The following is a 21,272-nucleotide window of genomic DNA, read 5'->3' as shown; positions in this document are numbered from 1 at the left end:
TGCAGTGGTTGCAAAGAGGCTGCGGCAGATCAGCCAATCTGATATGCAAGAAGGTGTGAAAATAGATATTTTCTTAAAGAAAAATAAATGGCAGTTGTTTTCGATGTACAGCGCTTCAGAAAATTAAATGTCATCCTGTTAGGCTTTAGATCTACTTTAACAATTTAATTTGCAATGTGCTTTTCTCCTGTAGAACTCAGTGACGCTCTTGCATTGACCATTTAGGCAGGGCTCTTTCAACTTTTTAAACAAAGTGCTGATTCGTTGTCCTTCAGACTTTGTCGAGGGCAGACTGTTGACAGTAGAACATGCCGCAGTGTCAGTGGGAATAAACAATGACCTAGCTCTTGCTCTCTGTGAGAGGAGGAATAATACCCCATCCTTGGTGCTATTGGACTAAAAAAATCCCCCACCAATATCCTGCATAAGGAGAGAGAGCAGCAGGAACTGGTCTTTATTATAGGAAAATTCTGCACAGAGGCAAAGTGCAGGAGTTGTTTTATGCTGGATTACTACATAGCTCTGCATTAAATACACAGACGAGACCATAATTTAAGTTAGAATATACATGGTGTTTGTATTTAAAAAATGTGTATAACCTAGATTTCAGTTGTAATCATTTATATTGCTTGCTGTATGATGCTCTTCCTTGTTTTGGTATGTGTTACTGTAGTTCTTCAGGCAACTCTTCCCAAGCTGGATTGAAAGGGACTCCTCCAGGGTTCAGCATCTTGACATCACAGTTTTCGAGGCTCTCCGAACTGAGAAAGTAAACGATAAAGATGCAAAAATGAAAAATGATCAGACTTCCGGCCCCACTATGAGACCACTGTGTGATGAGTACTTGGACAGAAACAGATGTTGCCTGGCATATATTTTGCACACATCAGGGACCACAGGCAAACCCAAAATAGTCAGTGTACCTCACTGCTGCATTGTACCAAACATTCGCCATATTGGGTAAGTTATATTTAGGATATTAACTATATTTTATTCAGTCTGTTACTTACATCTGTTGTCTTTGTAAGACTTTATATCATGTAGACATCTGTGTGATCAGCAACTATTAATGTGGACTGTTCTTCTTTTAGATTGCATGTAACATTTTTTAAGGCATTTTACCTGTAGTTTTCTTGGAACTTGGAAGTGGAACTCCAGGCAAAATTTGTAATCTCAAGATTTCAATGTTATGCCCCACTTTATAGCTGCAAATGTAGTGGACTCCGCTTACACAGTTTAACACCCTTCCCCTCCCAACATGGCACTTGCTCATCTAATGGTGACTGCATGAAAAAAGTTTCTTTCCTTAGTCACCTTTCAACCTCTTCTTCCTCAGCCTATGATTGGGAAAAGAAGGAACATTAGCACATTGTTGAGGTCATGCTTGCTAATGGCAAGACAGATTTATGTACTCGTTTAAACAGCCCCGATGCTGGCGACGTACACTGTACGTCGTCAGTCACGAAGGGGTTAAACTAGTTGTATGTAAAAATGCTTGAGCTTATATTTTCATATTGAATTAAATTGTGTTTTTAAAATACTTTTTCAACTTTTAGCATTTAAAATATGATTGCATGTAAGGTTAATCTGTGTCTGTCACACGGGCAGCATGTCACAAAGCAGCATTTTCATTGTATTGTGTGCATTATTTGATGTTCACGAACCTTAGAGTCGTGACCATGTTACTGAGTGAATATTTAGCACACTTGAAATCCTAGTATGTGGGCTGGCTTCATAGCAACCGAAGGAAAACTTTTAATTCCTTGCCTTATTATCTGTGTTGCTATCAATACAGAAGCAGTTCAATGCCTCATACTGTGCCTCTATTATCAAACCTATTTTCTTAGGTTTGAAAGACCTAGAGCAGGGCTCCTGGTAAGCGCAAAAAAATATACAGATGAAATACATATATGCAGATTATAATCACTGCAAACTATTTGTCATGTTTTGTGATTTACACATTCCTGTCAAGTCTTAGCCAGACCAGTGACACCAAGACATGTCAGGAACCCCTAGATATTATTTTTTATTGAAAGCTGCAGATGTAAAGGGACACTAAACTCAGGAGTTAAACCTTCAGGGCCAGTGCACACCTATGCGACACATCACCGCATGGCAATAGTACACGATTCCGTGCGGATTGCCATGCGGTCAGGAGTTGTATAGGTGTGCACCGATTGCGCTGTGGGTGACCTTTATTTTCCAATGGCAACCCAGTCGCTGCGGGCGGATCGCACGGTTTTCCGCCGCAATTCCGCCCGTGCTGCTGAACACACGGGCGGAAAAACAGCCGCACGTCATGTATTGCAGAAAAAAGGTACTTGTGCACGATTGCCACGCGGTGGGGTGCATAGGTGTGCACCGGCTCTCAATATGTATTCAAGTTCCAAAAATGTATCTTATTTGTGTATCACTCAGTTGTAGATCCTCAAATCATCTCTGAATTGGTGCTGACACTGTCCTTCCTTCTGGAGGGTGGCTACTTTTGTTCCCCATGGTCTCTGTGTATGCTGTAAAGCAGTCACCGCTCCAAGCTCACTCCTGTGATGGACTACAATCCCACTACAAATTAGTAAAGTAAACATGAGATTGTAGTCCATCACAGGAGCGAGCTTGGAGTGGTGCCTACTTTACAGTACACACACGGACCATGGGGAACAAAAGTCGCCACCCTCCAGAAGGAAGGACAGTGTCAGCACTAATTCAGAGATGATTTGAGGATCTACAGCCGAGTGATGCAAAAGCAGGCATTTTTAAAATGTAACTCCTGAGTTTAGTGTCGCTTAAAAAATATTTAGATTGACTTTTGAAATTACATTACCATGTTAAAACTTAAGTTGGGTTTTAGTTATTAGGTGTGCATATGCTTTAAAACTAGATTTAAAGCGACAATAAAATGAAATCATGAATAAAAGTTCTTCCTGTAAAGAAGATAGTAAATACTTGGGTATCCTCCTTTTCGAGCTGCCAAACACCTCTGTAATGAAGAGAACTCACTGCCTAAAGACCCTATGGAAACCAATATTTCTGGGAGTGTCAATCTGCTGGCCCTCTGCTGTTTGCAGCGAGTCATCCCATCCCCACTACATCACTGATGTGTCCTGTCCATGTGGGACAAGAATGACACTCGGATGGTTCAGTTTCTGGAGAGTCTTCAGAAGATAAGCTCTTGTTCGGCGTATGGTGGCATGGGTAGCAGAATAAGGTAAGTATTTACTATTCTCTTCACAGTCAGATCTTTTATTAACATTTTTTTGTTTTTTTAATAAACGTGTATATCTCCCTAAAAATGCTATTACCTATATGTATCTGTGATTTGAAGGTAAATAGTACCTGTAATTTATAACTTCTTAATTTTCCCCCAAACCCCTGGTGATTCTCCAGTTCCCCTTCTCTAGACCACGTCAAGCAGGGAAGCAGATCCGTGTTGGCATGGTCAATTTGCAGATCCTGGCTTCTTCTTTTGAGATTATGCCAACACATGGCATTGCTGCATCTCTTGTGGTCACATTAGTGGCCGTGCCCTCACCCAGCCTTTTTTGTTTGATGGACAGCTGCAGAATCAGCCTGTAGGAGCAGAGGTCACCAAAAGGAGCCAACTTATGAAACGTAGTGTACACAGTGGGGAATGTACCTCCCTGCTGTGTGCAACAAAACATAGCATTTTCCCATTTTCAGGAAGAAGGACGATAAAAGAGGCTTTGCGTCAACATGACCTTAAAATAAAACTACAAAAAAAAGGTTCTAAATGGTTCTATTTAAAAAAAATGAATATGATTATTGTATAAGCAAACTGTTTACTTTGTTACCATATGATTTACTTTGCATGTGTTCACATTTAAATCATTAACCTAAAGGGTGTTTTATACTTGCCTGAAGTCCCACTCTTAACAATCTTGTTTTTAAAAAAAATCTTCTGTACCAAAAAGTAATATTGTACACAATGTTAACTATTCTTGTTATAACGGTTCTGTTTTCTAGATCCATCTTCGGTATGTCGCCAAATGACCTTGTGTTCCTTGCCTCACCTCTGACCTTTGACCCATCTGTTATTGAAATGTTTCTTGCTTTGTCCTCTGGAGCTTGTCTACTAATTGTACCAGAACATCTTAAAATGATGCCCAGAAAGCTGGTTCATGTATTGTTCCAACAACATAGAGTGACTGTGCTCCAGGTATGGTATATAGCTTCCTAAAAGTAGATGAATAGCAAAGAGGCCAGTTATCTCTTTGACAGTGACCCTAGCTATTCAAAATGTATTTTTCATTCACTGAGGACACTTTTAGAGAATTTCACCAAACTGTAGCTGCCCAGTACAATCATCAACGCAGCTTTGTAGAGCCTGAACATATGCAGACTGCTATACTTGTAAATTACTCAACCAAACTACCTTAATTTGCTTCCCAGAGGATGAAACCCTGTGGATTGTTACACTGCCCACTAAAATAGTGGACTTTAAGAATTTGGAATGCTGGGCAGGTGCAGTTTTGTTTGACCAAGTATTTGGGTGAGTACCCGTACTCGCCCCAAATGCTCTGATACTTACCCCCAATACCGGAACTTCCGGTCAGAGGGAGATTTCCTCTGACAAGCAGTGCCTCGAAAGAACATGGAGTCGGCTTCCTGACCCGCTTCCTGATTGGCTGGGAAGCCGGCTCCATGTTGTTCGGCCGGGTTCGATGCTGATTGGCCTGGAAGTCGGCTCCAGGCTAGCTGAAGTATTGGTATCGGTACTCGGTATCGGCAAGTAGTGAAAGGTAAATATCGGTAATCGGTACATCCCTAGAAGATTTGCTTCACCCTAAAACAATGTATGCAGCCACACATAGCACTGTATCTAGATAAACGGTACTGCTTAGAAATGATTGTTGAACAGATATACAGCAAGTTTATTACATGCTTATAACAAATTTGTATAATGTGAAGGATTATTGACCGATTACAAATGGTATATTAGGGAGAGTGAAGTGGAAAGCCCCAATAAAGCGGATGTAGCATTTTAAGTAGCATTTCCTGACGAGGTGACATTTCCTGACGTGGTTGACATATGTTGGGAGGAGCCAACTCTCTGCCACTTAGTGTCTTCTCACACCCTGGAGAAGTGCTACATTAGATTGACAAGATGGGTTGAAGGTGTTTTATTGGTGTACCTTTTATACAATAAAAATTGTTGACTATAAACGAAAGATTTCTTTTTCATCTATCACGTCTGCGTGCTTCTGCTACATCCACTTTTTTGGGTTTTTTGCTTCACTGTCCAGAAAATATCAGGCTCCAGGATAGTTTGAGCCATAGTCCTGACTTAATTCGAGAACGACCACCTGCGTGGGGACACAAGTATTCCCCGTAAGCCTGTTCACATTTGCCTGATTTCCCTTATGGGATTTCCCGCATCTGCTTCCATGTGAGTATCGTAAATCTTATACTCTCTGCAGACTGCTATTGAAATATTTTTTTTCTTTTCCTCCAAAAAATGGTGAAGGAAGGACAGTGTCCGCACCAATTTAGGGATTATTTGAGGATCTACAGCTTTTTTTGAGTGATATAAGATTGTGTAATTTTTTTAAATAGGTTACTTGAATGCATTTTTAAGATTTAAAGTAGTATTAAAGTCTGGGAGTTATATTTACCTTAATGCCTTCTCTGCATTAGGGTAAAAACCGCCCAGTAACTTTTTTTCTCTCCCTCCTCCCTCCCACACTTACCTGTGTCACTGCTGTCAGCGCTGCCGGTCCCGCCATAGGCTCCTTTTGCCATCAATCAAACTGTTGGGCGGAGAGAAGGGCTATGTGTGTGTGTATAGATGGACGCACACAGCTACAGCAGACATGGCAAGGAACGCGCACGCATGGGTGCCTCCACAGCAGCCGCTTAGCTGATGGAGGCACCCATGCAGGGGACGGGTGGCAGAGCGATGCGGGGACCCACTAGAAAACAAGGAACTGAAAACATTTTAAAGCAGAAGAACAGACGTTTTATGCAAAGGTGGGCCTCCTAGTTGTAAATATGTGAAAAAAAGAAGCTTTAATATCACTTTAACTCTTGAGTCTAGTGTCACTTTAGGTTTATAGTTGGCTTTTTTGTGTTTTTTTTTTTTTTTCAGGTAACACCAACACTATTGAGAAGTTTAAGTTGTGGCTCCATTCAGTCCTCAGTGCTGTCCAGAGAAACATCCCTTAGAGTGTTAGCTCTTGGAGGGGAGCAGTTCCCACCTGTCAGTGTGCTAAGACGTTGGATGGAGCCTGGCAATAGGACGCGTCTCTTCAATCTTTATGGCATAACAGAAGTGTCCAGCTGGGCCACTTTCTATGAGATTCCAGAATCTCTTGTTGGTTCTCATGCAGGGTATGTGAAATGTGTTTTTATTATATTAATAATAATATTGTTATATAATATTAATTAATTAGGAGCAGCATAATCAGTTTGAGAAACACACCACACTCTATTTAGCCTTAGTTTCTGAAGTAAATACATGTAACCTTTGAAACGGCAATTGGTTGATTTATTAATTGTAACAGCCATTCAACCTAAAGGACATCAATAAAGAGAATTTGTCACAGAGCTAAAAGTAAATAGTTTTAAAACCTCAAATGGAAGCAACCATTCACTGGCTCACAGGCTGCATACTGGTTCCGGGACACTGAAATTAAATGTTTAACTTCACTGCCCCAGAACTAGTATGCTGCCTGAGAGTGTAAGCATGAGAGTTTCACAGTCTGTCAAATACAATATCACATAGTTGTTTGGTCTTGTTATAGTCTGATCAGCTTCATATGGAGAGATGCGGTCAAAAAGAACACTATTGTATATTATCTGACATTTCTGGAACTTTCATAATGCATGTATTTGAGACCGCTATCAATTTAAAATTATGTTGCACAGGAATCCTATATTTCTAACACATTGCTAACATGACTGGAAGAAGAACTTTACCTTAAAGTGACATTAAATCTGTATCTCTTCTCATGCTTGGGGAGAACTTCCCTTTGCAGCTGACTGCCTCTTCCTGTAGTGCTGGCTCAGGTTGTGAACCTTCACACAGACACCATGTATCCATTCCAGAGACAAGGCAGTCTGCTGCAAAACAGAAGTTCTGCCCAGCATGAGAAGACATGAGGATTTAAAAGGAAGAGCAGCAAAGAGAAGGGAAACAACCATGGATTACAGTAAGACACACATTACAGTATTGTTTTATGTTAAAAAATCTGAGGGTTTAATGTCACTTTAAGTAAAAGAAAAAAAGTTTGCAAGCAGGAAGGCTTTTCATTGCAGAAGACTGTCATTTCTGCAAAAGAAGCTTCTAACCTGCTTGCTTGCAACTTATTTAAAATGTACACTGAGCTGCACATGCGCAGTTCAGTACACATTCTTTTTTTTCTTCTTGTTTTTATTAAATTTAGTATATGTTCTTAGCATTTCCTCCTCTTCAGGGGACCTGGAGAGGAGGAAATATTATAAGCTCAGTTTTGGACAGATTTGGTTTGAGGAAGTGGTGTGACATCCATGTTGATATGTCAGTGAGTAGATTAGTGATGCTTGAGGAGATAGAAGGGGTGACCTGAGGAGTAGAGGGATATATTTGGTTGTCGTTAGCATAGATATAGTATTGGTGGTTATCAGCTGACCCAGAGAGAAGGTGTCGGTGGAGAATAGAAGGGGCCTAAGGGCCGCGCCTTGTGGGACCCCCACGGATAGAGGAAGTAAAGTTTATAGGTGACACTGAAGGTGTGCAGGGATAGGTAGGAGGTGAACCATGAGAGAACAGAGTCTTGGAGGCCAAGGGATGGAGTGGGTGGTCAACTGTATCAAAAACAGCAGAAAGGTCTAAGAGTATAGTGTAATGGCCTTTGGTTTTAACGGTTAGTAGATCGTTAATAGGTTTTCGAAGGGCAGTTTTTGTAGAGTCTTTCAGACGATAGCCAGATTGAAAGGAGGTTGTTACAGGAAGGTGGCAGGTCAGGCGGTTGTAGACCAGGCGTTCACGAAGTTTGGCGTTTAATGGGAGCAAAGAGATGGGTCTCAAATTGTTCAGACTAGTGGGCCACATTGAGGGCTTTTTTTAAAATGGGGTTCAATAATGCTAATTTTAGAGGGGTAGGGACGATGCCAGTAGAAAGGGAGAGGTTGAAGATGTGGGTAATAGATTGTTGAATATAGCTAAAGGGTGACCGGAGTAGTTGTGAGGGGATGGGGGTCCAGGGGGCAGGTAGTTGGGTGGGTGTTGGATAAAACAGTAGCAACTTTGCTGTAGCAGGATCAAATGAAGAGGGTATTGAATGTGGTGGTAGACAAGGTGTATTCAAAGTGGCAGATGCCTGGACAGTGGCAGCCTCGTCAAAGTGATTGGCAATCTCCTGGGCAGTGAGTTGGTTGGTCCTAAAAGACAAACCTTTGCAAAATGCATAAATACTTTGAAAGGCGAAATGTTGTCGGATTTGCGATAGGCATGTGGCTAAATTTGCCTTTTATTTGTTTGATAAATATACTTGGTTAAATATCTTCACACAGAGAAAGTTGCTGAATTTGCAGTGGGACAGTTGAAATACGAATGGTGGTTACTTTAGTTCTTTAAACTTGCTTTTTGCGTACTTCCGCGGTGTTGCTCGTAGCCAATTACTATGGTCCCTTGTTAGGTGTTCGCTGTGACGGATAATGGAACTGAATGCTGGCAACAGTAAATGTAAACGCAAGTCTCTAACTGCAGAAGGCTGCTTAGTCCATCCCATTGGGGTCATTCTATGAAAGGGATTGAGGCTTTCTGTATTAAGAGAAAGCCTCTTAATACAGGTAGTAAACAAGTAAACAATTGTGTCGTAAATACAATATATTGTGTAAAATAGTTACAAATACTACCATAGGTAGCTACTACTCTTTGTGGCTGATTCGTCAACGATCCTTGCTGTTCTCTGTGCTTCTACAGATAGGTAATATTTTAATTAATGGTTTACTAATTCATTTAGGTTAGAATTAGGCCACCATCCAAGTAACAGATCATATAAGAGTATGCTGCTAGGAACTTTTGTACAGATGCTAAAATAAAAAAAAGAACCAGAAGTAAACCATAATATTTAATTGCTACAAATGACTTGTGCTAAATATGTGCAGTCACGTTACCTGAGTCCGACTGTGGGGAATATAGTGCTCCTTCTGTGGGGAGGCAGTTGGCAGGTTTTAGGAGATTATTACTGTTGTATTTAGTTGTTTACAATTTGTCACAAATCAGACTGCCTGCCGCTCAGTAAGGCCCCGTTCCCACTGCGCGATATGCAAATCGCGCGATAACGCATTGAGCAAGCTTGAATCGCGGCTAAATCCGCTCCAAAAAGGGTCCTGCTGTAGCGACACACGACCCGCGACAGCAGGACCCTTTGCCCCATTGAAATGCATGGGAGCGCGGTAATTTGCCGCGATATCACGGGAATTACCGCGCGATAAATCGCTCAATGTGAACGGGGCTTAAGATCTCTGCAACAGGTTTACAGACCCGTGTGTCTATATTCCCAGGGAGCCAAGTGTGGCAGTTTGCAAAGTTAATTACTGAATTTGAGAAGATAAAACAGTCGCACAGTTAAGAATTGGTCAGGGTCACGGTTTATTCTGTCACAGGCTACTTTTAAGGCCTCTTTCACACGTGTGTTAAAATCGGGCATTACAGAAGCGGTTTTAAAGCCTCTCTGCCACCTATTAATGCTCTTAAACGATCGGTCAATGCTTCTGTAGCATTTTTCAGTCGTTTAAGAAGCGTTGCATCGGAGGTTTAGCAATCCCAGAAACCACTGAGGACTCGTAGAGTGAGTGGACAGAGCAGGTGCAGATGCCACTTCCTGTCTGCACACAGCCAGCATTTTCCCAGCAAGAGGACAGCGTCTAGCCAGGTACCTGCAACCTGTGACAGCTTGACCTATGCCACCCTGTAGTGCCAGCTGCTATCAGTGTAATCCAGAGCAGTGCCAGTCATACCAGTGGCAGATTATACAGCACTTGTGCAGCAATACACAGTACAGAAAACCAACAATATGCCTGCAAATGTTACCACACCTCAAGGCTGGCCACTTCCCTTTATTACATCACTTCCCCTTTTACACTCCCCTACTTGCAGGGCATTTTACGAGCCTTTGTGACGCTTGCCTAAAGCCTTGAAGATGCCTGCCGAATGCCTTGTTAACACTAAAGGTGCGTTAATCAGCGTTGCTCTCTTATTAAATTCTCAACGCACGTGTGAAAGAACTCTAAAGCTGATGATGGGGGGATTTATGACTCGGGCTGTAACCTTGGAGTAAATCTGTTGCAAAATCTGTCTGTCTTCTCCTGTTTAGCATTACTTTGCCGTGTGACAGAATTTAGTGTTGTAATTGTTGCCTTTGTCATTTCTAAAAAAAAACAACAACTTGCTGAAATATAAATGTATATGTCACCTCTAAATATGTAGAACAGTTAGGTAGAATAAACGCTAGAAAAATGCGGTGGTCAGTAATTTCCTTGTCACAACCTTTCAGTCCTGCTTGCACTGAGATTGCACATGTATAGGAGTTAAAATGACCATGAAATACCAGTAGCTGATTTTATGTTTCTCCATCCCCACCTTTTTTTCCTCCCTCTCTTTATTATTTACATTTTTTTTTTGTTTCCTAGAAGTGATCCACCCGTACCTTTGGGCAGGCCACTGTGTGGAACAATAGTAGAAGTCCGAAATGAAGATAACAACCGTATTGAAGAAGGGGAAGGTCAAGTTTTCCTAGGTACTTTTCTCTCATATTTTCTGTGAAGTGTCTTCTTGCCCAATGTAGCTGTTTCATAGACCGAGCATTTAATGGTACAGAGTATAGCTGCTGCTGGGTTAATATATATTATTGTGCTAGATCTACTCAATTCTATAAAACTCTGGCACTGTAACAGTTATTATCTAGCTGCCTTCAATAATACAATGCATCACATTGTAAATGAGTGAAGTGAAGGAGAACAGAGCCTGGTGTGCATGAGCCCTCTAAGCTGGTTAGAATTTGGTATATGGGGATTACATTTTAGGCTGTGGAATTACATTTTAAGGCTTCATTAGGTTAGGTTAGGTTTAGTTTAGTGTTAGGTTTAGTCTGATGGTCAAATGTTACGTTTCAGGATTGGGATAAGAGTTATATATTAACGTGTTGGGGAGAAGTATAGGGGTTCATTTTGAGGGTTGGGCTTTATACCAGCCTTACACATTTTTGCCTCTCTCCATGTTGCAGCCTACAGTTCTACTTTAACTGCCAATTTAGGTTGTGGACAGGCTAACTGCAGTGTTTGTAGCAGAGGTGTGTGTCATATTTTCCATTTGTGACTGTTATAGAAATGTTGGCTGATAATTCTTTATATTGTTCCTTGGCCCTCCAGGAGGGAGACACAGGGTCTGCTTTTTAGATGATGAATTTATTCTGCCATGTGGGACCATGAGAAGTACTGGGGACTGGGTGAGGTTACAAGGTGGGAACATGTACTACGTGGGACGCAGAGACAACCAGTTCAAGCGCCATGGCAAGAGGCTCAGTGCTGAATATATACAGCAGGTATGGGGGGTGCCAAATGGTAGTGAAAAACGTATTGTCTTTTATATATCCCCATTACAAATCCAGGTACTAGGTTTAGGTTAGGCTTTTGATCTGTACCAAGTAAATGTATACCATCTAACCTTTCACTCTACAAACAAAATAGGTGCATGCTTCATCACCAGACCATTTATGGATTTTTTTTTGTTGCTTATATGTAGTAAGACCCATTTACCTTCATGAAATATCTGTTGGCTGACGGTGGTTATTCTCTTCTATACTGGACCTATTAAAGTATGACAGCCAGTGGTAACTGTTGGGCTTTCATCTCTCCTTACATAAACTGAGTGGCCAGATTATTATGACCACCCCATCAGTACTTCGTTGGGCCACGAGATGACTCCACGAAGTGACTTCGTTGGGCCGCCTGGTGACTCCACGAGATGTTGAAAGGTGATGCGAGGAATCTGACACTGCACTGTTGCCCTTCTGTTGTCTTGTACCAGTCTTGCCGCTCTCCATTCTGCCCTAACATTGACTAGTCGCTGACGGCCACAATTCGCACGTTCAGACCCAGATTTTCGGCTGACAGTCCAGTCTTTAAACACTTTAACAACAGCTGCTCTTGAACATTTAACGAATTCTGCTGTTTTGCTGATACTCGCTCCATGGCTCCGAGCGCCACAATCATCCCACGTTCAAAGGCTGTTAAATCGCGTTGTTTATCCATATCTTCAGAACAAAATCACTTCTACTGTCGTGGTAAACAACCTGCTTCCCTATTTATAATGGTCTGGCACTCTAGCAACTTCAGCGCGAAATTATAGCTAATTTACCTACAAACATCAGGTGGTCATAAAAATGTGGCCACTCAGTGTATATTTAAGTTTTATGTAGCTAAAGTCAGAGCTTTGTGGGCATTGCAGAGATCTGTGAATGAGTACAAAGACATCCAATTCATTATCGTAATGAATACTGTTATGTTACTGGTTCTGCTTCAATTGACCCACAAATAGGCTTGAAGAGGTTGGAGACTGTTCACTTTTTCTGGTGATCTCTGGTCAGTTTAGGGTTAGTTTTATCTGTAAGCATTCCTATAATGTCTGATAGCTGAGGTTGGGGAAGACGTTATCTTCCGTATGATTAGACTTTTGGCATATTGAGAAAAATCTGAACAAATTGAAAATAGGCATCATTGTCTATGGCAAACAAGTTGCAACAGATTTGCATATTTTCTTTTTCAGGTAGTAGAAGAACTTGAAGCAGTGGAGGCATGTGCAGTCATGTGGTCTAAAGCTAAACAGCTTGTACTCTTTGTTGTACAAAGAGGGTCTGTAGACAAGAAAGTACTATGGGGAGCAGTGGAGTCCAATCTTCTTAGCTATGCAGTACCGGATGACCTCATTGTGATAGACACACTACCTTTTACAAGACATGGTAACTAATTTACAGTGATGTCAGCTGGTCTCTTCAAGCATATAATTAGCTCATCCAAAAAAGCCCTATTGTTTCTCCAGAAAGGAATAACGAATTTCCCTAAGGTGACCCTGCTCTATGGACAGACTAAGCTCCTGTGGTATCCACAGTCTTGAAGTAACTTTGAGACTCTCTGCACCTCACACAGCTCTGTGGTTTTCCTACAGCTTAGTGAGTCGATGGCTCTGTATTATGGATATGAATGAATAATCAACTACCCCTATGAGACTGTGTGGCTGCTGGCTCCCAATCCCGGCTGTCCTTGACAGCTAGGGTCCCCACTAAAGATTGGGAACCAAGCAGCATGAAACCTGCAGATGAATTTTGTCAACTTCAAGCTGCAATATTCATCTGCATTGTCATCTATTTAAAGCTTATCTGCAGAAAAAAAGACTCCTCCCTGCTCATTTTATTTCTAGTGTACCTGTGAAAAGGACTTTTACTTACCTGATCCCCACACCTGCAGGCTTCAAGGCTGGCACCTGTACATCTTACCCACGCTCTGGTGGTCAGAGGCCTGCTGATGTCATCTCATGCAGTTCAGGGCCTTTAGCCCTGCATTTTACATGGGGACTGCAAGAGATGATCCACAAAGCGTTGCGTAGAGGAGATCAAGTGGGTGTGGACAGTCGGGGGATCGAAAATGGGATAAGTAAAAGTCTTTTAACTGGCAACCCTAGACATAAGTGAGCAGACAATGCTTGCAGTGTGGGGGAAGCCCCACTGCAAGGGGAGTTTCCCCCCCCACCCCCAGAGATGGGCTTTAATGGTGTAAGATCCAGTTGTATTTTTAAAATAATATATGTTGTACAATCGAACAATATGGTAGAATACAGAGCAGGTTTTTGTTTTTTTTAAGTAAACGGTGTACCATAAAAAATTATTAATAATGCAATTAGTCATAGATTCATTGTTAACTGACCCATGCTGATGCTGCTAATTTGGCTTGGGCATCTATGCATGAATGATCTGAGGTCCTGAAGGGGTTTAGACTGTGTATATGAATACTGGGTTGTGAGCTACTAATATCCTATTTGTAACTTTTTGGCCCCCTTTACGATGAAGAAAACCAACTTTTACCCTGTCTACATTTTCCTAAGGTAAATTGGACTATTCAAGTTTAAGTCTATTGTATGATGATCACTTGAGGGAAAAAAAGAGTAAACCCAATTCCCAAACAAGACATGATTTCTGGAAGAGCTTGCAGACCTTGTGGAAGGTAGGATTCAATTTGTATGGTTTCCATTTTTCCAATGAGGTGTTTTGTTCTTTTGTAAATACCGCCGTCTCTTGTTCTTATTAGGCCAGTCTGGGACTTCCTGAAGATGTTCCAGATGTTGCCGAGGACTCTGTGTTTCTGCTCAGTGGTGGAGACTCTTTAAAGGCAATTAGATTTCATGAAGATGTGGAAGCTCTGCTTGGTAAACCTGTGCCAGGACTTCTAGAAGTGATACTCAGTAATACTATTGTGGCTGTTTGCAGACATGTCATTAGATCTGTGTGTCCAGAAAAAGATGAGGATAAAACCAAAGTACATCCAACAGAGGTAGAGAGCAATCATGTTGTTGTGGACATGAGCACCAAGTACCACAGTAAACGAAAAGCAGTTTTTCTCAGCAGGTCACCAGCAGGCTCGAGTCCTCTCCTATCTCTGAGCAGAGGTAGCCAGTGCTTTAAACACATATGTTCATACACTGAATCAACTGGACTGCAGTGCCAGGTAATCCCTGGATCCATTCAAGACCTAGCTTTCTCCGAGTTCTCCAGTCCAGGCATTAAACTGCCAAAGGTCTCCCCATCTAGTACCCTGACATTGTCTCTGAGGAAAAGATGGTCATCTGATACAAGTAAATGTGTTGATGCATCTCCTCTCATCGTCTTGTTATCCAGTGAAGACTCAACAGCGACTGTATATGTTGGGTCCCATTCACACCGAATGCAAGCTCTAGATCTGCACACTGGGACAGTCGTATGGGAAAGAATATTGGGAGAACGTATTGAATCCTCTGCTGCACTATCTGCATGTGGAAACTATATTATTGTTGGTAATTATAACTTTGCATTAAGTTCTGGATTTTAAGGGGAATTTGTAATCAATTTTTCTTTTAGTTATTTACATGCTTTAAACTATTGTTTTGCATCTGTTATTGTTATAATATGCTTCACATATAAACATGGCAGAAGATTACCAAAGCACTATTGGTTATGTAAAGAGATGGCACAGCAAAGATGCTTGCTGTGATGCACCCTTTGCTTGAAACTTAGTACTGACCCATTGTTGTGCTGATTCATTGGACATCATAAAACAACATGGGCCCTTCAACAGAAATAAGAGCTGAAATAGGCAAAAAATGTGTACAATAGGACTAGAGCTCCACCTGCTGGATGGATAGACTGCAAAATTGTAATATGCAATGTTTCGTATTTACCTGGCTAAAAACATGCCCTTTATGCTTTGTTTGTAGTCAGAGCCATGTACACACAACCTGAGTGGGGGTTACTCTTTATAGGCACTTGGTGTGAACTGGCAACAATGATTGTTGTAGGTGCTTTAATTGCTACTAACATCTATAACAATTGGGTTGACAAAGAGATAGGGATGTTCAGATACCAGTGCCAATACTTGGCATTTTCACGAGAACTACCAATGTTGCAGCTGGGACCTGGCTCAGGCGTTCCACCACTGTCCTGAAATTATTCGTTTGTTTTAGTTGTCACATGACACTAAACAAAAATGTATCAGTAATTGGCATCTGTTAGTACTTGGACAAGTACCGGTACTTGGTGTGTGTGTGTATACACACACATATATATATATATATATAACACAAAAATCATACATTGCAGGGATGCACAAATCCCCGTAGCCAATGCTCCTTACAAATGACAGCTGCTTCGTAACGTTTGAGTTTTTCTCTATTCTAGTCTTGGAGCTGGAAAAGTATCTGTACTTGTACCGAGTACAGTACTTGGTGTCTGAAGATCCCTACACAGAGATAACGAGAAATAAAAGCCAGTCAGCCAGCCCATTCTATGAACATAGTACGTTGCCTGCTAGAAACTGAAAGATGAATTAAGACTTTTTGTAATGGTTTGTGTACATGGGTGCTCTGCCTTCACATATGCTACATTTCCTTTGAATTTTGTTCACTGCAGATTGAACCGAGCTCAGCACAGAGCTCAGCTAGCACATCCTTCACATTGCAGATGAGTGAACATCCAAAAGAGAAAGTGACACGATATGTAAATGTTTGATGTTTTAAGGATGATGTGAAAGAAAAGAATGCTAATACAAAACTGTATTTATTCATGCAGGTTGTTATGATGGAGGTATTTATGTACTGAGGAGAAGTAATGGGGCAACACTCTGGGTTTTCAGCACTGGGGATGCTGTGAAGAGTTCTCCTGCCATTGATCCCAAAAGTGGTCTGGTATACGTTGGGTCACATGACCAGCATTTATATGCTCTAGACATTGAAGTATGTACTCTTGTTTATCTGTTGACTGCTTATTGTGAATTATGCCTTTTTCTGCAGGCATCCTTCAAAGTTCTAAAAGCCTCAGAAGGGAGTTAGAAAATAATACATAAACTGGTTTGCTGCTTTGATGAATTAGCGGATTCTTGTCTTTATGAATTAGTACAGGCCTCCTAAAAGCACCCTTCTTATTGCCACTTCCCTAGCATACTGATAATTAGTTTAAAACTGAATTCCAGACTGAACATCTTGAGATAAATATATAGCCTCAATATCTACAATGGATGTCAATCCACTTTGTGCACCAAATAATTTTGCTAAACCAGGTTTTGCCATATGAAAAGTGGTAATGACATCATCACTGTGTTGCATGTAGCCTGTGCAGAGAGCGGAGCTGTGGGAGGGACCCAGCAGGTCCTACCACTAAAGGCTGCCTGCAAAAAACTACAGGGGGACAGATACAAGACTAGTCACCCCGCACAAGGAGATAAAGAGACTTACAGGAAATTCCTACACAGAGATAACGTACAGAAGTTGTTTAAAGTTGGATTACTGCCCAGATCCATCAATTGATCCATCAATTCTCTGCAGTCACTATGGAAATAACTTGTGTTGGTGATGCCACTCCCTCGTGTGACAGTTCTCAAGACCTAGCGATTGGCTGCTATAAATTAGCGCTGCCAAAAAGGAGGAGTTCACATCTTCCATAACCAAGTGTGGCAGGTAATGTGGATGGCTACCGAGGAAGACGTGGTGGGTGGTGCTAGCAAGGTAAATATAAGTTGGTTTGGGGAGGGGGGGGGCGTCTCACAGGTTGTACTGATAGAAATCCGGGCAATGCCTTTGGTAACAACCTCCTGAAAAATGCAAGGGAAGATGCCTGGCTCTCTGGATGAAGCATGCAGATCAGAAATGTCAAAACGAGCTCCAAATCTGCTTCGTAGTTTCTGATTAGCTTGACAGACAGAAAACTGGCCATATTCATAACAAAGGTCAATGCAGTGGCAGCCTCTAGACTTCAATCCATACAACTAATCGGAATTCACCTTTCATTTATCTGACTTCCATAAGCTGAAAGTCTTTAGTTTCCATCTGTTGCATTTCATCCATACTCTTTCCCTGACTTGCTGAATGAACTGATTGTGCAGCATATACTCCTATCTGAAGTACAGTTATGTGGTCTTCTTTCAGGGAAAGCAGTGTGTCTGGAAGTCTCCCCGTCTGGTTTCTGCTGTGTTTTCTTCTCCTTGTATAAACACGGACCCCCATCATTTGTATGTTGCCACCTTGGGAGGTCTGGTGCTGGCTGTTGATCCAGTAAGTACAATAGTTGCTATGATTATGTCTGTCACAGCTGAAAATAATGGTTGCTGTAATAGTGTATGTAACATTAGTATTCTACTAATGCATTATAATTACATTTGCTGTCTGTATTAAACAGAGCTGTAAATGTAGGTTTGACCATGTTATTTGTCTTTATGAATTTGTAAAGCTGTACTGTACTGAACCAGTATTATTTCACTTTGCTCCATACAGTATATGAATTATGTTTCTTTTCCCTATAGAGCACAGGAAAGCATCTGTGGAAGACTGACATTGGCAAACCTGTGTTTTCTTCACTGCATTGCAGCGACAAGCATGTGTTCATTGGCTGTGTGGATGCAATTTTATATTGTCTCAGCCACTGTGGAGAAAAGGTGAGAAATACTGCAGTGACTTCTGCTACAATGCTTCAAGTTTTGCTTCAGTCCTTTTCTGATTTGCTAACCCAGCACAAGAATTGGCATAGTTCTCACACTTTCCTAACAGTTATAGCATGCTTGTTCTAGGGCTGTGACTCAGTAAGTGTAGCCAGGTAACTAGAATTTTCAGAAGAAGGTCAGCAATGGCAGCCCCCATGCTTCTCTCATGACTCATAAGTATTAAACTCTCAAACTGTTTTCAATAATGAATCCAGATCAAAAAACTATTCTTTAACCAGCAAAGTATTTCTTTGCATTTTTTCCCAAGCACTTATAATTGTCATGTTTCCGACTGCAACTGTCTCAGCTCGGCTTCCCTGAACTTCCTGTCCAGTAAAACATCACAAGGGTGAGTGAGTAGTTTCCAGCAGCTGTCCATCTGCTAGCTTGGAGAAGGGAAGAGAGGGGAAAGAGTGACTTGCCCTGCCTTGCCTGTGTGTTTGTGGAGATGCACACAGCTTACTAGCACACACAAGGGTGGCTCCATAGACCCCACAAGGGAAAGTAGCCACTCTAAAACACGATATCGGGGTCAGTGCTCGGAGGACGAGCTTATTCAGCAGCATACTAGAATACACTAAATCCTTTATCCCTGGAAGAACGAACTACAGGATATACCTCCCCTCTCACCCCCCTGCTAATGATACCCAGTAAACACTACAGTAGTACTAAAGTCAGAATGTCCTCACTGTTTATCTTAATTAGAGTTCTCTGAAACCCACTACAGCAGATTATATAGAGTTTCTCGCATATCACAGGTGGGTCTGCTTCCTGCAGACTGTGCTGTGTAAATGTGTTGCCAATCAGATTCATAGGCAAGTGTGAATCTGGTGTCTGATGACTGATACATCTAGTGATAATGGGACCACCTGCACTCCATACAGCTCTGATAACTGTAAGATAATTCACCAGCGCACACAGGGTTAGAATCCAATTCACTGCAACAACGTCACAATGGTCATATTAAGCCAACGTTTCAGGGACACACGGGGTCCCTTTTTCTAGGCTATACTGTCACAAAGCAGTTGCATGGTTTACCACTATATATCATGATACATCTGAGAGACAGGAGTCTGCAGGGGCTGTGTTTCAGAATGCTTCCTGCATTACAAATAGATAAACAAAAGGGTCCCCATTGTCCACAATAACTAGAAAGAAGGTGTGGAGCAGACTGGTGCACTATAGCAATGCTTGGGTGCTGATAGACCAAAGGTAGGCAAAATTGGCACTCCAGCTGTATTGAAACAACAAATACTGTCATGCCTCTGCCTCATGAAGTCATTTATGTAATTCTCAGTCCTGCAATGCCTCATGGGACTTGTAGTTCCACAACAACTGGAGTGCAGATGTTACCTACCCCAGAGCTAGACTGTGCTCCCTGTCTGCTTTCAGGGCTTCATTGTCCATTTGACTGGAGAGTATCAGGATGCTTCATTATGTCAGTCTGATATACGCATATATAAACAGAATTATGCAGACAAACCACATTCTTTGCAGTTAGTCTAGTGTAGTATAGGCAGCTGTATTTATTGCTTCAGCTTATGAATATTCTAGCCAAATGATAGCTTTAGAGCATAGTACCTTAATTGCAGCACTTGCTCCTATTTTGTTATATGTTTTCCAGGAGTATTGGGTTCTCCCAGCAAATCTATCTATGTAAACTGCAACCAATAATAAACAATTGGGTGCAATATGTATAGTGAAAGATGAGCATTCCATAAACGCTGGCGGGATATATGCTTTGCTTTTTTAATGTGTCTTTTACAAATAGTACATTCCATTGTTTCAGCTTTTATCAATCTGTCCCCAAACTGACTGCACTGATGATGATTCTTATAATATCAAACTAATGCATTTTTGTTTTACATAGCTGTGGCAGTTTTCCACGGAGGGGCCTATTTTTTCTTCACCGTGTGTCTCTGCTGTATCCAAGCATGTCATGTTTGGCTCACATGATGGCTTCATCTATTGCTGCAGCACTGAGGGAGAATTACTCTGGAAATATAAAGCCAACTCACGAGTATATGCAACACCATTTGTGTTTCCCAACCCACACACTGAGAACACAGAGCTGCTGGCAGCTGCTTCTACAGATGGAAGCTTGTGGATACTGGATGCTCACTCTGGACTTCTGATCACTCGGTATATACTAGAGGGGGAAATATTCTCTTCTCCGGTGGTGTGCCTGAACCAGTTGGTCGTAGGCTGCAGGAACAACTATGTGCATTGCTTTGATCTGATAAGTAGTATGAAACAAATTGGAGACACAGAATCATTAGCCATGACTGGTAGCAGTGTTACGTAAGGTGCCAATATATGAGATGGATTAGGTCATTAAAGATGCCTGAATAAGGTGAAAACACCCAAAGAGTCTTCTATATAGAATGGGTGTGAAGGAACACTTGGTCATATGTTAACTTCATCTGATGGTAAGAGGTTATCACCAACTACTTCTGGGTCCTATGCAAGTTGTCTGGCACTGAAGGAACCGATGGTCCCCAAACCACTCTCCCCTCTGCCTGTGTGTCCTTCAGCTAACCGGCTGCCTGTGCGCATTCATGGCTGTAACCTGCGACCAGCTTTGTGCATCCATAGACACACATGGTGTGGCAAGCCACAAATCTGCTTCCTCCACAGCTCTCACAGTCACAGTTTGACTGACAGCAGAAGAAGCCTATCGCTCCTCTGCCCTCAGTACCCTCCCCCACAAGAAGGAAGATCATGCAAAGGCAAAATGTCCTTGACCTGACGGAGGTGACAAGTGACTAGAAGTAAGTATATGGGGACAGTGTGACATGGAAAGGTGCTGTGCATTTTTTATCTTAGTGCAGAGAATGCATTAGGGTAATAAACACCTATCCCTTAGTACTACTTTAACCCCTAAGAAGTGAAAGCAAGCTTGCACATATATAGCATTCACTGATCCCTTTATACTGTTGAATCTGCCCCTGCCGAGCTCCTATTTTCAACTTGGAACATGCAATGGGCAGATGCTATTATTCTCTATAGCCAGACCTGTACTCCCCGCAGTGCATTTGTAGGATTATATAAGGGGC

General features: G+C 41.7%; 1 protein-coding gene across 1 annotated transcript in view; it reads left to right on the top strand.

Annotated features, from left to right (window-relative positions):
* The window catches only part of AASDH (aminoadipate-semialdehyde dehydrogenase), a 24,644-nt gene extending 4,123 nt beyond the window's left edge, over positions 1-20,521 (top strand). The window contains exons 3-14 of the mRNA XM_018575659.1: positions 674-960; positions 3,982-4,174; positions 6,104-6,345; positions 10,633-10,739; positions 11,371-11,543; positions 12,767-12,959; positions 14,099-14,217; positions 14,302-15,043; positions 16,314-16,477; positions 17,666-17,791; positions 18,040-18,171; positions 20,087-20,521. Of these exons, the coding sequence (XP_018431161.1) occupies positions 674-960; positions 3,982-4,174; positions 6,104-6,345; positions 10,633-10,739; positions 11,371-11,543; positions 12,767-12,959; positions 14,099-14,217; positions 14,302-15,043; positions 16,314-16,477; positions 17,666-17,791; positions 18,040-18,171; positions 20,087-20,521 (2,913 nt within the window). The remainder of the gene's footprint in view (positions 1-673; positions 961-3,981; positions 4,175-6,103; positions 6,346-10,632; positions 10,740-11,370; positions 11,544-12,766; positions 12,960-14,098; positions 14,218-14,301; positions 15,044-16,313; positions 16,478-17,665; positions 17,792-18,039; positions 18,172-20,086) is intronic.
* Positions 20,522-21,272: the final 751 nt, after the last annotated feature.

The sequence above is a fragment of the Nanorana parkeri genome, unplaced genomic scaffold (genome assembly GCF_000935625.1).
Source record: "Nanorana parkeri isolate BGI_ZX_2015 unplaced genomic scaffold, ASM93562v1 scaffold54, whole genome shotgun sequence".
In the NCBI taxonomy this organism is placed as follows: Eukaryota; Metazoa; Chordata; class Amphibia; order Anura; family Dicroglossidae; genus Nanorana; species Nanorana parkeri.
The sequence above is the reverse complement of the archived record's forward strand: the minus strand, read 5'-3'. Positions and strand labels throughout refer to the sequence as shown.